The sequence below is a fragment of the Leuresthes tenuis genome, unplaced genomic scaffold (assembly GCF_036924035.1).
Source record: "Leuresthes tenuis unplaced genomic scaffold, fLeuTen1.0.hap1 SCAF_24, whole genome shotgun sequence".
In the NCBI taxonomy this organism is placed as follows: domain Eukaryota; kingdom Metazoa; phylum Chordata; class Actinopteri; order Atheriniformes; family Atherinopsidae; genus Leuresthes; species Leuresthes tenuis.
The window spans coordinates 14,218,131-14,234,203 of NW_027325378.1; the positions used below are offsets into that span (position 1 = coordinate 14,218,131).

The 16,073-nt window shown below is 42.6% G+C and overlaps 1 protein-coding gene across 3 annotated transcripts in view; it reads left to right on the forward strand.

Moving 5' to 3' along the window:
- Positions 1-739: 739 nt before the first annotated feature.
- Positions 740-16,073, forward strand: part of pola1 (polymerase (DNA directed), alpha 1) — a 51,008-nt gene continuing 35,674 nt past the window's right edge. The window contains exons 1-26 of one of the 3 annotated variants that reach the window (XM_072378227.1): positions 740-892; positions 1,517-1,644; positions 2,055-2,151; positions 2,250-2,324; positions 2,412-2,527; positions 2,691-2,753; positions 2,976-3,077; positions 3,191-3,347; positions 3,430-3,601; positions 3,999-4,171; positions 4,295-4,407; positions 4,499-4,612; positions 4,721-4,795; positions 4,891-5,029; positions 5,129-5,283; positions 5,604-5,688; positions 5,864-5,925; positions 6,090-6,179; positions 6,302-6,418; positions 6,537-6,712; positions 6,871-7,000; positions 7,362-7,481; positions 7,582-7,672; positions 7,772-7,896; positions 7,973-8,122; positions 8,470-8,592. In XM_072378227.1, coding sequence (XP_072234328.1) covers positions 844-892; positions 1,517-1,644; positions 2,055-2,151; positions 2,250-2,324; positions 2,412-2,527; positions 2,691-2,753; positions 2,976-3,077; positions 3,191-3,347; positions 3,430-3,601; positions 3,999-4,171; positions 4,295-4,407; positions 4,499-4,612; positions 4,721-4,795; positions 4,891-5,029; positions 5,129-5,283; positions 5,604-5,688; positions 5,864-5,925; positions 6,090-6,179; positions 6,302-6,418; positions 6,537-6,712; positions 6,871-7,000; positions 7,362-7,481; positions 7,582-7,672; positions 7,772-7,896; positions 7,973-8,122; positions 8,470-8,592 — 2,997 coding nt within the window. In that variant the 5' untranslated portion in view covers positions 740-843. Of the gene's footprint in view, positions 893-1,516; positions 1,645-2,034; positions 2,152-2,249; positions 2,325-2,411; positions 2,528-2,690; positions 2,754-2,975; positions 3,078-3,190; positions 3,348-3,429; positions 3,602-3,998; positions 4,172-4,294; positions 4,408-4,498; positions 4,613-4,720; positions 4,796-4,890; positions 5,030-5,128; positions 5,284-5,603; positions 5,689-5,863; positions 5,926-6,089; positions 6,180-6,301; positions 6,419-6,536; positions 6,713-6,870; positions 7,001-7,361; positions 7,482-7,581; positions 7,673-7,771; positions 7,897-7,972; positions 8,123-8,469; positions 8,593-16,073 lie in introns of those variants that run through there. The other 2 variants (XM_072378228.1, XM_072378229.1) reach the window with 2 other exon arrangements.

Here is a 16,073-nt window from a genome sequence, read left to right on the forward strand (position 1 = left end):
GTAAAAACAATATAACAATATGTATAAAAGATAAAATAAAAGCAATATGTGATTAAACGACAGCTATTTTCAGCCTATAAGGAAATAGAGAAAGCAATTTCTTAAAGCACAAGCAGATGTGTGATATGTTGCGTACATCGTTTTTTATTGTATACATTTGGTGGAACTTATTTGATTTTATTATTTTTAAACTGAATAAGATCTTTGCTTAAAAACAATCTGTGAAAAAAAATCAATACACAAAATTATTTCGGTCATGAAAAGTGAAATGAAAAGTACAAAAATACCTCCAAAATTGGGCTGGATTAGGGGTAAATTTTATTCACGAACAATGTAATAGATCGGATTGGAACGATTAGCAGAATTTTCAATTGGTCAAATCAAGTTACCCTTTAAAAGCATGCTTTTTCTTCAAAGTCATCATCTTTTAGATTACTGAGACTGAATCTATCCAAGAAAGTAAAAATAAACTGTCGTAAAAATTAAACTTAATCTTGCTAGATTCACTTAAACTGTATCCATAATCTAATTAAGTGTTACCAACTACATGACACCCACCCATCCTAAGTAGCCTTTTCAAGTTACAACACGCTGCTTGTGAGCTCTGATAAGATCAGGTCAGTAAATCAGAGCTTTACACTGTGCAACACTGCCACCATGCGGACAGACGATAGACAGCATGTTCGGTAATTGGGCGACAGTACTGTGATGTCACTTCCTGCATATGACTTTCCCCGGGAAGGTGAATTTGGCGCGGATTGTTCTGTTGTTGTGTTGCCCTACCGCCGTCGCCACATTGGGTAGCTGTCAGTGAGTATACGCGAAAGGCAAAAATTTAAAGCCATGGCTCCAGTATCAAACACAGATAAAGACATGGACGCTCTGGACGGTGGTATGTTTGTCTCTTTCGTTGTTTTTTTTTGCCGACTTGTGCTACAGGGAATGCGAAGTAGCTAGCTAACACAGCTAGCTGATATTAACACCTGCTAACAGCCTTCAGACGGTAGTACTGAATGTGTCTTTCAAGTCTTTCGATATGCTTTTCCCCTAAAATAACATTTTATCTTACGGCTTCAATGTTGTTCGGGTTTAAGAGAGTACAAGACACATTTAAGCTATAACAGGTTGGCTGTTGGCCGTGAGTTCTGACTGCTGTGCGTGTTTTTGTTATTTATTTAGACAATGTTAAGCTATTAAACCTTTCAAGCTGGAGGGGTATTGAGGGATATCACGTGCTGTAGCTGCTCCATTGAATGTGCACTTTATACACTTAGATTATTTGGGTAAATCACTGACAGTTATGCTTAAGGCCACGAAATCTACAATTTGTGACTGAGCACCCATGAGGTTGCCCTCTATTGACATAGACAAACTGGTGTGTTTTCGCATGATGCTGAAATGAAAAACGCCGAAGCTTTAGACATGCAGATTTGGCAGCAGTGAAGCATTGCTTTGGAAAATGTTAGACAGGTCAAATTGATGCTGCGTCGTCATGACAACACGTTCTTTACCTCAGGCGACGGGGGTGATGATTGTGGTCTGGCAAAGTCTCGATCCAGACGAGAGAAGAGGGAGAAGGTGGGGAGGAAGTCTGCTCTGGAGCAGCTCAAGAAAGTCAAGAGGGGGGAAAAGGTCAAGTATGAGGTAAGGCAACATAAAAACGTTGTTAATGCTTGTTTGCTAGGTCCATACTGTCCTGGGAAATTAATCACAGTTAATGTTTTTGGTCTTCCATCCTTACTTGATATTTAAGAACATCTTAACAGAACTAGACAAAGGGATTTGAAATAGAGACGTGTTACATTTGGAGCAAAAAAAGATTATTAACAAAGACCTATTTTGGTTGTTGAACTGTCATCTGTAAAGCCAAATCTTAACTGGCTAGATCCCTGTAAATCTAAGAGCTTGGCCTTTGGGCTGTCTTACCTGGTCTGGGAAAAACATCTTAGCAATATGTTGTTAAAATCCAACATCAAGATGTGTATATTTGAGTTTGATATTTGTTCCATGCCTCTATCATTGTTTATTTGTCAGCCGGTGTCGATCTTTTCCAGGTGGAGGAGTTTACCAGTGTGTACGAGGAGGTGGACGAGGAGCAGTACTCGAAGATGGTACGAGAAAGGCAAGAGGATGACTGGATCATTGATGACGGTGAGCTCCGGTCTCCTGACTCCTAATGCAGCAACGTGTGTTCATGAACTGGTCTGCTTTGGAAGTCCTGATTCCTAATTGTGCCCTTGTTCTTTCAGATGGTACAGGCTATGTGGAGGATGGCAGAGAAATCTTTGACGATGACTTGGATGATGACGTGGTGGAAAGCAAAGGTAAACGCTGGGAGTAAATCGCTTCATGTGAGGATGGGCAAACAGACAGGTCGGATGTGTGAAAGCATTTTGTTTGTTTTTGTTCAGGCAAAGGAGGCGCTAAAGGAGGGGGCTCAAAGAAAACTGCAAAGAAGTCTGTCGTATCCAAACCTAACACCATCAAGAGCCTCTTCATGAACAGTAATGTCAAGAGGCCTGTGGAGGTGTGTATTCTGGACAGTTTTCTGTAACCTTTTCAACACTTATTGTACCTGGTCGAGTCCGTGGTGTCTTTTTTTTCACATTGCAGCGGTTGGAAATGCGCAAACCAACAGCGAACCATCTTCTTTTTGCTCATGCAGTGTTGCAATTTTTTTTCTCTTGCAGAAAGATGTTGACCTGTCCAAAGATGACCTTTTAGGAGACATCTTACAGGACCTGCACTCTGAGGTGGGACTAAGCAGACCATCATTTTCATAATTACCCTGTAATTTAATCACTTACTTGGGCATGTCAGCAGAATTAGCCGAACTTTTCCTGCATGCTGAAATTTACATTGAAACCTCTATGAGGCGGTTACTTAAGAACCAAATTATACGTAGTCATTGTGACACATTGTCTTCCCTATATCTCTCTGTCCTAACCTCGCTCAATATGTCAACACGATTCCAGAAACCAGCTCTTCTGACTCCTCCACCAGTTATCATTCTAAAGAAAAAGAAATCTGTGGGATCACCCATGAATCCTTTCTCCATCAGACCTCAGATGCCAAAGGTGCGCCGTGCTCCTCACGATTCTCTACCATATTGATGAGCCGTTGAATTTGAATTAAATTAGCCTGATAAAACATCACACTGAAATAATCTTGAAATTTCATTATGTCATAGCAGGAGTCGTCCTCTGCTGTGTCCCTAAAGGCCAAAGGGATTCGAGCATCACCTGCAGACCCCATTTCCAGGCCATCAGCCCGCGCTCCTCCTTCCACGTCTGCTTCTCCTCAAACAAAGCAAAGGGCTGATGTGGAGGAGCTAAAGCAAGAGGAAGGTGAAGAAGGCTCGTTATCATTTTGCTGCTCAACCACATAACAAGAACACACACTTAAAATCTACGATAATGTGTTTCTCAGAGAATGATTCTCTGGGATTTGATGGGGTGGATTTTGACGAGCCGATGGAAGTTGGGGCCGAGGCGGAGAAGGCTGCGGTTAAAGAGAACGCCGATGCTGAACCTACAGCAGCGGCGACAGTGGCTGCAGTTAAAGTGGAGCCCAAAGCTGAGCCTCAGGATCCGCTTCTTTTGTGAGTTGGTTTATTTTGGTCTGCATTTCCCATAATGTGCTTAATATGCTCTCTAGTGAATGCAGGACAAAGCAAAGTTCTGTTCATCTATTGGGCCATTTTTACTGGAGTCATTTGAAATGCTGGTCTTTGACTCTGTTGAGAATTGCTTTAAATAGATTCGCATAAAGTGTGTTTTACCAGAGATGGGCAGGCTTCACTTAGAGCTTTGTTGTTTGATGTTCGATTGGATCCAAATCTGAGATTTTTACTTGGCAGAGATAGCTGTTGTTCACATGTGAGGGTGACTTTTGTTCAAGTTAAAGGGTCTTTCAAATAATTAGACCAAAGCCAACTGTTTCCACTTTCTGTTAATACGTTTTAATTTGATCTAACTCTATATTTTTCCCTCTTATAGGTCCAGTAGAGTTGGAGGGTCTTGGGGACAAGAGGATGAGGGCAAAGTCAGTGAAGCTCCTGCGGAGGTGCAGGTCGACTCCAGTCAGCTCCCGTTGGTGGAAGAGGCAGACGGGGAGCAGGTGTTCCGCTTCTATTGGTTGGATGCCTTTGAAGACCCATACAACCAACCAGGTATGGCATATTTTTACAAATTTTCTTACAAAGAAACCGTGCAGTTTCAGTCTTGATATCTTGAATAAATCCCATTTAGGTTTGTAGAGCCTGATCTGATATTTGACTTTAACTTTGGACTAGGTGTGGTGTACCTGTTCGGGAAAGTGTGGATTGAGTCAGCAAAGTCTCACGTCAGCTGCTGCGTCACTGTCAAAAACATTGAGCGGACCATGTACCTTCTCCCACGTGAACATGTGAGTTTGGTGCTTTTTCAAACGACAAATGAAACAACGTGCACGTTAATTCAATGCTAAGGTATGAAGTGATTTTTACTGTAATCAACAGAGAGTAAACCCAAAGACTGGGGAGGTGTCCGACACACCTGTTGGGATGATGGATGTTTACCAGGAGTTCAACGAGCTCTCTGAGAAGTTTAAGATTATGAAGTTCAAGTCTAAGGTATGCACCAGCCGTTGATGCGGACTTTAAGGTGTAAGCGCACACTTCAGAGAGCTGGGAGGTGAAGTTTTGAACTGGTGTTTGGTTTGGGTCTCTCTCTTTCTGCAGAAAGTGGAAAAGAACTATGCTTTTGAAATTCCTGATGTGCCCAGTCAGAGCGAGTACCTCGAAGTTCGATACTCTGTGAGCAGACACACGCATGTTCAGCATTCCCAGATATTTCAGGCCTGCAGATGTGGGTTTTGAAAGCACAGTGATATAAATTTTGATTTTTACAGGCTGAGTTCCCTACGCTGCCGCCTGACCTTAAGGGGGCAACTTTTTCCCACATTTTTGGAACAAACATCTCCAGCCTGGAGCACTTCCTCCTCGGTAGGAAGATTAAAGGCCCTTGCTGGTTGGACATCAAGACGCCACGTAAGCAAGACTTCTAGAATATCTAGATCATCTGCTTGGTTTAATTTTATTTCAAAAGCACACAGAAAACATGTCAGCTTCCCTTTGTGTCTATGTTAGAGCTGATGAGCCATCCAGTCAGCTGGTGTAAGGTGGAGGCTCTCGCTCTGAGGAGCGACCTGGTCAGTGTGATTAAAGACCTGCCACCACCGCCCCTCACTGTCATGTCCATCAGCCTCAAGACTGTTCAGAACCCCAAGACTCACCAGAATGAGGTCAGTGCTTCTTCTGTTATCTTTTTTTTTTGTTGTTGTTGTTGTTGTTTTTAAATGGCATGTTTTGGGTATAAACGGGTAAAATTCTGCTCAGTGTGTACACTTTGCAAAGGATTGGATCTCATCTTGTCATCTCTCAGTGGGCCATAAAAGCAAGGGAGACGAGATGTTCTCAAAATGAGTTGGAAAACAGTTAAATGTGCTGCGTATGCACAACAGCGATAGTACTGTTCTCCCCAAGCGATACACTGATGCGTTGTTTCATGATGGGATTGAACATCGAGGGAACATGAACTTAATGCTGTCATTTTCCTCTTCAGATCGTGTCTCTGGCTGCACTGATCCACTATCGATTCCATATGGATAAAGCTCCTCCCCAACCTCCATATCAGACTCATTTCTGTGGTGAGTTAAGGTTTCTACTCTTACTTTTTCCGTTGTACACGTAACAGAATAGTTGTAACTGTTACATAAATGACGCGCTTCTTGAAGAACCATCAGCTGTAAGCTGAAGTTCATGCTGACCAACCTTTGTGGACGTGCTGAACAACATCTGATGGCAGCGATTTTGTTTCCTCAGTGATCAGTAAACCGGCCGACTGCATCTTCCCTTACGACTTCAAGGAAGCCGTGAGGAAGAAGGTGAGCGATCGCGCGGTTGTAAACCGTAGCTTGTCTGAACTATTTTGCAGAGAAACACGAATGTCTCTTCATGATTCAGACTATACTGTGCACATTTCAGTAGCTAAGTCTTTTTACTGACTGTATGTGAAGACACCGATCGTGAGATTTTGTCCCTTTGTTAGAATGGGAAGGTGGAGATAGCTGCGACAGAGCGGACTCTGCTTGGCTTCTTCCTAGCCAAGATGCACAAGATCGACCCTGATGTGCTGGTGGTGAGTCTTAGAGCCTGGGATTCCAATTGCATATATTTTGAGTTTACAATTTTTGTCAAACTCAGAATATCGACTTGCAGCTGTGCCACATTCAGACCTTTTTTTTTTCTTTCTTTCTAAAGGGCCACGACCTCTTTGGCTTTGATTTGGAAGTTCTTCTGCAGAGGATCAATGTTTGCAAAGTTCCCCACTGGTCTAAAATAGGACGCCTCAGGAGGGCCAACATGCCCAAATTAGGGGTAAGAAAAATCGATGAGGAATAGGAATAGCGTGTTGCGTTTTTATGACACGGCGCGCATTAATAAACATTTCACAGCCTTGTTTTAGTGTATACGTGTGGCGTTTTTGCGTTCGCAGGGTCGCGGCGCCTTTGCAGAGAAGAGTGCGACCTGTGGCCGCCTGGTGTGCGACGTGGAGATCTCAGCCAAGGAGCTGATTCGCTGTAAAAGTTATCATCTGACAGAGCTCGCTGCACAGGTGCTGAAGACTGAGAGAGCCACAGTCCCTCAGGAAGCCATTAAAAATCTCTACAGGTGTGTGAGCTTCAAGCATCATTTAAACAAAACCCTCAAAAACACATGTCTGGTTGTATGTCAGTTGTTAAACTTTGTAAATTGCTTTTCTTTGGCCTTCATAATCATCTTTGCACAGAAATGAGTGTTTATTCTAAAATGTGAGCGCTTTGTGTCAGTGACTCTCCTCACCTGCTGTACCTGCTGGAGTTGACGTGGACAGACGCTAAGCTGATCCTCCAGATCATGTGCGAGCTCAACGTGCTGCCGCTCGCCCTGCAGATCACCAACATCGCTGGCAATGTCATGGTAACTCACAGCAAGGCAGCTGATTAGTTTTACAACCTTTTACTACTCGTATTATCGTAGTCGCATACTTCGCTCAATGGCATTGTATCAACACTCAAATGACCAGTATGATTACGATGCATTTTATTCCTTTTCAACTCACTTTTTGTAGAATCCAAATACAGAGTATGAGAAATGTTTAGTTAAGCTGCTGTTTGGGTCACTTGTTATACTAATTGTGGGGGTAAAAATACATTTTGGACTATGGCTATGATCAGATTATGAAAGACCGTTTCGGGATGGGTCAAACACTCTCTCTGGCTCATGAATGTTCTTCTCTTCTGCTTCCACCACCTGATGCCTCTCTGCCTCTTCCCTGTAGTCTCGTACGCTGATGGGCGGGCGCTCTGAGAGGAACGAGTTCCTGTTGCTTCACGCCTTCCATGACAAGAACTTCATTGTCCCTGACAAACCGTCTTTCAAAAAGGCCCAGCTGGAGACGGTAAAGATGGGCACAGATGCATGCAAACTTCTTCTTTTTCTTCCTCCACCTTCTAATCAGTTGTTTTACTTGGGATTCTCGCTTTGTTTCTGTGCTCCAGAATGAGGGAGAGGATGATGTGGATGCAGGAAAAGGAAAGAGGAAGAAGAAGGCAGCCTATGCTGGCGGACTGGTGCTGGATCCTAAAGTTGGTAAGTGCTGTGGGTCTTAGAGACGTACCTTCATTCATGTTATTGATGTACCGGTTCACGTATTCTTGATCTCTCAATTTCGTACCATTCTTCTTTCAGGTTTCTACGATAAGTTTGTGCTGCTGCTTGACTTCAACAGTTTATACCCTTCAATCATCCAAGAGTTCAACATTTGCTTCACCACTGTGCAGAGGGAGGCTCAAAACTCGCAGAAGAAGAATTATGTGAGTAAAGTGCCTCCACAGCCAATCTACCAGAGAAAAGTTCCACCTTTTTAAACATTTTCTTCCATGGCAACAGGAGGACGAGGCAGAGGAAATTCCTGAGATTCCAGATCCCAACTTGGAAATGGGAATCCTGCCCAAAGAAATCAGAAAACTGGTCGAACGGCGAAAACAGGTCAAACAGCTGATGAAGCAGCAAGACATCAATCCTGATCTCTACATGCAGGTACGCACACGTGTGCATCCACAATGAAAAACAAACACGCAGGCGAATGACGCACACAATTTCTGTGCTCACAACCACAAAAACACACACATAAAAGCCAGCTGTGAGCAAAAGCCTCTCAAGTTGTGAGGATTTGCTTCATATTTAATTTCTGTCATTTGCAAGGTGGCATTTAAGATGCAGAGCAAAGTTTTTCTCTTATACTAGAAGCATCTGGGCTACAAAAGTCAACCATTTGCTGTTTGAAATCAGTTCATCGTGTAAAATGCGTGTGATGTTTTTGATGAAATGTTTAACGATATCCTGAGATGAGTAAAAATGGTTTTCTATTTCCATTTCTTCCCAAGTACGACATTCGTCAGAAGGCCTTGAAGCTGACTGCTAACAGTATGTACGGCTGTCTGGGATTCAGTTTCAGCCGCTTCTATGCAAAGCCACTTGCTGCTCTGGTCACACACAAGGGTAGAGAGGTGAGTCAAGTATACACACTGTGTACAAACACATAATTAACACTGGATCCTTTATGGAGATCCAGTGTTGTTGCTACGGAACCTTTGATATCTAATGCAAACCCAGACTGAGGAAGCACTCCGAGCGCATTCCTCAGTCAAGGCCATAGCCTCGTCTGGCACTTGTAAAAGTCATCTGGATCTGCTTTATTACTATTATTATCATTTAATTATTATTTTTTATTTGCACTTGCTTGGCCTTGACACAAAGCTTCCTAAAATTCACCCTGGTAGTTTTTAGTATAAGCTCACGAATAAAAAGACAATGCAATCTGCACTTGGAAGTCCCCTTTAGTCTGTCCTTGGTGGAAATCTGAAACGCTCCTATTTCCATCCACAAGAGGGCGCTGCTACATCATATTCCACACTTATTCACACCTCCTTTCTTTATCTTCCTCATTTCTTACTTTTCATCTTATTTATTTTTTTTTTTTAGTCCCACCTCAGATTTGTTCCCCTTTCCCAGAACATTCTATCTGTTGTCCTCTTGCCCTTCTCTGTTCTAAAAATGACCATCATTCCAGCACATTATGCCAGAATAAAAGACCAGATTTAGCGTCTCGGATATTAATAGCACTTTGTAAGCATTTTCCAATAACAAAATGCCACAGACGCATGATGAAACTTACACTCTCTCCATGTAAAGTCTGATTGTGTAAGAGCTGATAGGCATGCACACTCAATAAATTGGTGCAAAGCAGCATGTGTACTGGATGACATAAACAGCTAAAGCCGGTGTTGTAACTGAACACCTCCTGCGCGCACACACACTACGTCGGTGGTAGTACTCATGTTCTTTTAATGAGCTCTAACAGTACAAGTCCTCAGCAGAGGCATCAGGCTTTGCCTCAGGGGAGTCCTTCATTAAGATCCCCTTACACACTCATTGTGTTCCTTAATAGAGGGCAGGGCAGTAACTCAGTGTGCGTGTTTGTTATTTTGTCAGTCCATTGGTGCCTCCAGTCATGCTCAGTGTTCCTCTGACAGAGCTACATTGTCAAGTTGTGCGTTTGATTCCCCTGTCAGGTGGGAGTTTCTCTTCCTTAAACTTACTGCTTGTATCTGTCAGCAGCCAGAGCCGGATGAGTTAATTACATTTTACCTCCTGCTTGCTTTACTTGATGTAGGAAGCATCAGTGTCTTGGCCGAGAACGATACATATTATTATCTGAAATGGTGACGTTTTTCTGTGCAAGTTGGCTCTTGTGTTAAAGCCGAATGGATTTGTTTACGCGTGTCTTAATTAATTGTTTTCGGAGTCTTAATCAACCAAAAGGTAGCATAACAACGATAAAAATCCACAGTCAATTTATCCCCAGGTTTCTTTTTTCAAGCTTCCAGTGTGTAACATTGAGAGCACTCTTGGCAGAAATGTGAAGAAAAATATTTCTTAATCTTTTATAATGTCATTTTAGGGGTGTTTGGGAAATATTCAGTTGATTTCATTTTGCAATTAGAGCCGTGAGAAGTTGCTACGTCCTACAAAACAGACCTTTCATGTAGTTGTTCCAAATTACCCGACATAGGTGCATTATTAATTTCTTGCAGGATATCTGGGGTAATCTCCAAAAATAACACCACTGCTTACGAAGTGGTTGGAAATATGATGAAACAAAGCTGAAAGCTGCTTTCATATTTGAAGTATTCGGTCCGTTTGAATCGACTCACAGTAAACTATAGGTTTGTTATGTAGAACCTGGAGAGCAGGAGGAGGTTGAATCAATCCAGTCTTTATTACACTCTGAACCTAAAACAAAGTTCTTTGGGGTGGGAATATAAGTTGCAAGTTTGAGGTTCGCAGCTCTTACTGTGAAACAAGTTCAAAGTTAGACTGTGGTTTACATTTGCTTGCACATGTTCTGTATTAGCACATTCAAAGTGGATTCGGTGCATTGTTATGTTTTTGCTCTTCTGTTGTCCAGATCATAGAAAGTTTATACTGACTGAACTGAACAGGGGGAAAAAAGCTCAAGTTTGTCAACTGAACCGAGCTGATTAAGATCATTACAAGCAAACAATAGGTGTGAAAATGTCCTGAATACAGTTTGGATTTTGTATTATGTGGGTCCAGCTAGTTTGGCCTAGACTTAGCCAGGACTACCTCAGTACTTAGTACTTGTCATGACTCACTGATGTGGTAGTATGCTAATAACTGACTGAGAATAAGCCAGTTTCTTGGTTATACACATGATTGTCCACCTGTATCACAGGATTACGGGTGTTTAGAGCGGCTTACAAGCAGTCCTTCAAAGAGCAAACGATGCACAAATCCCTAAAATGAAATCAAATGAAAAGATGCTTTATCCCAAAGGGTGATCCCATGTTGCATTATCATTATTCTTATTATATTTTTAACAATCGTTATAAGCTCTCATTATGCATGGTGATTGCTGTTAGCAGGGATGACCGACGTTTAGCTTACGTTAGGAGGATGCTAGTCGTGATTTAGCTTGAGCATCAGGAAGCAACTGATTTCATCACAAAGAGGAGTATGTGCACTGGACACCTTTGATTATTTTTGACGGCTTCGCATCAGCCAGGTCCTTGTCCACGAGAACATCTTTTCGTTACAATTTCAAGCACTTTGCTGCAATCAGTATTGTTTAACTGCTCTGCATTCTACCCTGCAGTGTTTGTTGTTTACCCTGCCCACACTGCCAAAATAAAATCACTGATTGGCAACATAATGTAGTACACTTCAGCAGTAACTGGAGTCTCTACAATGACCATACAGTTAACCCATTCGACTTGAGGCTACCCTCTAAAACGAGGGTTTTCTAGAGAACTAAAAAGCATGGACTGGAACCTTTTTTTTTTTTATTTTGCTTTAGATTTTTCATCCTCTGAAGAAACTAGAAACGTGAAACAAAGTTCCTTTGACAGTTTTAAACCTTTAAGCTTTTATTTTCAATGACTAATTTTGCCTTCATGCTTATTTGTTTCAAATGGGAAAGTATATTGCTGCAGTATATTTGGATAACAGAATAAAACGAGATTAAAATCGGCTTATAAATATTTACTAAGTTAAGATGTAGCAGACAGAGGTGTGGTAGAAATCTTCAGAGATCTCCATGAATGGGTGGAGGTGTTTTTAGCTGATGTCACTCACAGCATTGGCAGGTAAGACAGATGAACTCGACAAAATGGACAAGAACTCGTAGCCAACAGTTCGACATCTGGGGTAAAGAGGTCCTCCCTCTCAGTGACCAGGATTACACTATCTGCTGTTAAAAAGCATTATAATCCCTCCTCTTTGTTAGGTGTTAGTCTGTCCTGTAGCCACGACTCGGTAAAATAAGAAAAAGATATTTCCTTCTTTATATTCCTGCTCCTCGCCAGGGATCTGAGCTCATTCATTTTATCTGCCAGTGATCGCTCACTTCCCATGATGATCAAAGGAACGATGGTTTGAACTTCCTCCTCCTTTTTCTCTATTTTGTTCCTGTTTTGGATCCCAGACATCTCCTCCTCAAGTCATCCAGACCTGGGGTTCCATTCCAGGCATTGTTTGATCAATTATTATCCAAGTTTGATATTTTTATCAGTATAATTTCCCTTCAGGTTATAGTGGGTTAAATAAACTGAATGTTAAGCGCTAAAAGAAGGCAGTATTTTTATTTTAGGATTGTCGTATTGCAGAGCATTGGTGTTAGCTGGCTGCATCTAATCCTATTTGCCAGTAGAGGTTCCAGAAACACGAGAGCTTCTTTTGAAACCCAAAGCCAGGCTTTGCCTTCAATGTTTTCTCAATGTTCTTGGGTTACAGTGTGCTGAGGGGGACTGTAGAAAGATTGGATTGTGTTCTGCTGGAGCTTTATTGCATTAGTGCATCACACACCGTGAGAAGTGTTATGAAAATATCGCAGAGATGCGCATCGAAAGGTCATCGGTCAGATCTGAACCCAATGTGGGTTGAGGACTCAACTTGTGCCTCGACTTGCTGATGTAGCAGGAGATCCCACTTCTCATGATCTTAGTATTTTGTTTACTTTGTATCTATGATCCTGGACACAACTCTATTTATACTGCACGTTATGAGTGTGGGTGAAGCGGTGCATCAGAACAACACTCCCGCTGTTAAACTAAGTGGATTTTGAATAAATTATCCACAAACCAGCATGTCTTGGCTTTTGGATAATTTAGTACTTTAGAAATCAGCATTTTGACATTTGTTTTTGTTTTAAAAACTGTGTCAAATATCTTTCGAAATCCTTAAACTCGACTGAAATTCTGTCAGGTGCCAGATTTTTTTTGTTCTTCTAGACAGAAAAAGTGTCACTGAAACTTTGAGGGGGGTTTTTTTTCCCCCAGTACCTGAACCGTCACGTTTTGACCGTGTACACTTAGTGGTCCAGGCAAGGCACCAAACAGCAGCAGCAGCAGCAATATCATGAGCAAAATGAGCCAGTTTTCCTGAATTTGCATGGAGAAGCTAAAGTTAATAGACCGTAAGCCAAGTAGTTCTCAGTAGTCTCCAAATGCAGCGAGCCAGAAAAGCCAGCTGGCATTTATAGCTGCGTTTCTAGTGTATTTGTGGGTATTGCCATTTGCTCTCCTGCCCCCATTTTAATCATCACATTTGCACTCTACTTTCATCTCATGATTTAGGAGGCTTTTTATTTTTATAATTGTAACATGTACACTGATCACCACTCTGTCCGCAGTGTAAATCCACCTTCCCGCCCCTCTACGCCTTCCCCTCGTGTGTTTGGACCGGCGTACCGAGTGAATGTGCATGTGTCCTCTGCATTTATTGATTGGCTTAGCTCTCGTCTTTCTCTCACTCTCATTTTAAATTGAGGCCTAACCCCCCATGTGGCAGCGTGGGTCAGCCCGGGGGAGTCAGTGGTTTCTCAGCCATGGGAGAGTTCAGATGTGGGTGGGTTGGTGGGGGGGGGGGTGCTTGGAGAGGGTTGACAGACCCTTGGCTGTGGCTCCTCTGGTCAAATTTGCTAACTTAAGAGGGATGAAAGCCCCCCACTTATCTCTTCTCCTGACTCTTGTTTGTGTTTCTTGGGTATGTCTTCTAACTATCTGCCTGTAGGCGCGCACGTACACACGGATGGGTGTCAGCGCACATCAGTGCATGTGCTACTGGCCGAACTCTGCCCTTTGTCGGCAGACCATTTGTTGTGGCCTACTCTGTCCTGGTATGTGTGGGTATTAAAGGCAGGGATGATGGGTATTAAGAGGAAGGTGAAGGTTTAGGATTACACAGTCGAGGGTCCACTACAGATTGATGTCCCCCTCAACCCCTCAGCGTTATTTTGGGTTCTTTTGTATGTTCGCCAGAGAACAGTTGAGTGCAGAGGAACAGATATATGAAACGGACATCTTCAGCACATGTGGTTATAATGGGCTGATGAATATTTTTGTCTCAACAGGCAAATCTACTATCAGCTGCTTGTTAATGGATCTTATTCATCACTGGATGGTTTTACCTGACAAGTGAAGAGAACTGTGAAGCAGGGAAATTTAGAAAAACTCTTAAACGTACTGGCGAAGGTGCAGGGAAGACTGTAGGATCTGGCTGGTTGCTGAGGTTCATTTTTGCTGTGTGAGGTCATCAAACAGTGCTTTACTTCAACATTCAGCTTATCTCTTCGGAGTGGTTGCAGACATAAAAAATGCTCCTTTCTTTTTCTTTTTGAGTTTTGCTTTAGTGTTTATGTCCTCTTTAACGAGTGACGTTAACAGCACAGGCCGGCGGAAGCTGCTGATTGTTGTGGATTGCAGATTGGTTTGACCTTTGTCTCTTTTGCCAGCAAATCTGACAACCATTAGCAGGTGTGTGTGGGTCTTAGGATGAAAGCCATTTTGTTGTAATTGAGTCTCTGTCCTTGTGTTTAAAAACAGCCTGACGGGAGCTCGTCTTTGACATTATTGGATGGCATGCAAAGAGAAGGATAGAAGCGGGCTTGTGTGACAGATCTGAGGGTGCGGGGAGGTCAGAGTTTGGTTCAGGTTAAACTCCTGTATGTACATGTGTGGAAGTGGTTGTAATGAAGTCTAAGTAAATGTTGTTGCCCCTTGCATCCCTCGTTCAGGTTCCATATCATTCCTCATGTCTGAAGAATGACCAACCATTTCTCGGAATTAGACACAAGAATACCTCCACCATGCTATCCCGTCTCATCTGTTGCCTCATCTGTCAGACTTTGCGACTAAACATTGTTGGACACATTTCTTTCATTCAGGGTCTCAGTCGCTGCCGCTGTCTCAGAATCGCAGGATCGTATTTACATTTCCCTGAATTAGATGTAAGAATATAAGCCCGCTTTCGCTGATAGGCGCGAGTGTGTCTGCACAGGCATGGTGGCGAGCTCGTCAAGGGAAACTAATGTTTCCAAGGTCCTCTTAAAGAGCTGGCTTTACTCCTGATAGGACTGGACTTAACAAATAGTCACATGGGAGCAGCGCTGCTATTTTGGCTACATTAGCTTGTCTGTTAGGGCCGACGGTGGAAGGGACAAAAGTTTAGAATTCAATCGGCGTTCGTAACACCTACTAATGAGGCCATGTGAGACGGAGCTAATGGCAGGGATTACAATTGATAATGGATTGATCTGACATCTGGTGTCTTTATCGGGCCTGCTGATAGTTGTAAATGAGCGGATAATTAGTAAATGGTTTTAACTGAGGTTACATATGCGTGCATGTTGGGTTCAATAAAACTTTAAAGATTCTAAAAAGCAAACCATGAAAAGTGACCGTCTAAGCTACTTTGCTGCATTCCCAGGTTGATGCAAGTGTTTTCCGAATGACACAAGAGCCTCAGATGCCACTTTCTGAGTAATGTGGAGCAAGTTTAGTGCCATAATGAGCACATAAATTACTTATTTGCTTGACACCATGTGAAAAATGTGTCTGGGACTACTTTGCCTATATGCCAGGGCAGATGCAGTGACATACCAGGAGATGTCCTTTCCAGCTTTTAAAGCACCACATTTTAATTGACCAAACAACCGGAGGATTGTTGGCATTGTCGAGTTATTTTCAATCAAAGCCGGCATTTGCGATCTCAGCCGGTTGTATTAAATCAGACACAGCTTTACAACCGATTGACCTTTCTCACAGCAGACACGAAAACATAACTGTGGCATCTGCCAGGACAGGTGCCTGTGTGTGTGTGTGTGTGTGTGTGTGTGTGCGCTCACTTTGGATTTATGTATTCATTTCTAAGATTTTTTTTTTTCTGTCTTTGGTTTGTATGGAGCTGAGTGCAAATGAGATTTAAACTTATTTTAATCTTTGTGTGTGTGACTGTGTTGAAAATGATGTATGTATACGCAGGCTCAAGCGCCTTTGTGTGTTGTGTGCGTTTGTTGCCCCCACCACGCTCTGACAGTGGTGTGTTCTTCCACAGGTGCTATTTCAGTCGGCCGACTGTCATCCCAAAATGCTTTTCAGCTGAGTGCTTTTCAAAACAATCGTCAGCGGCT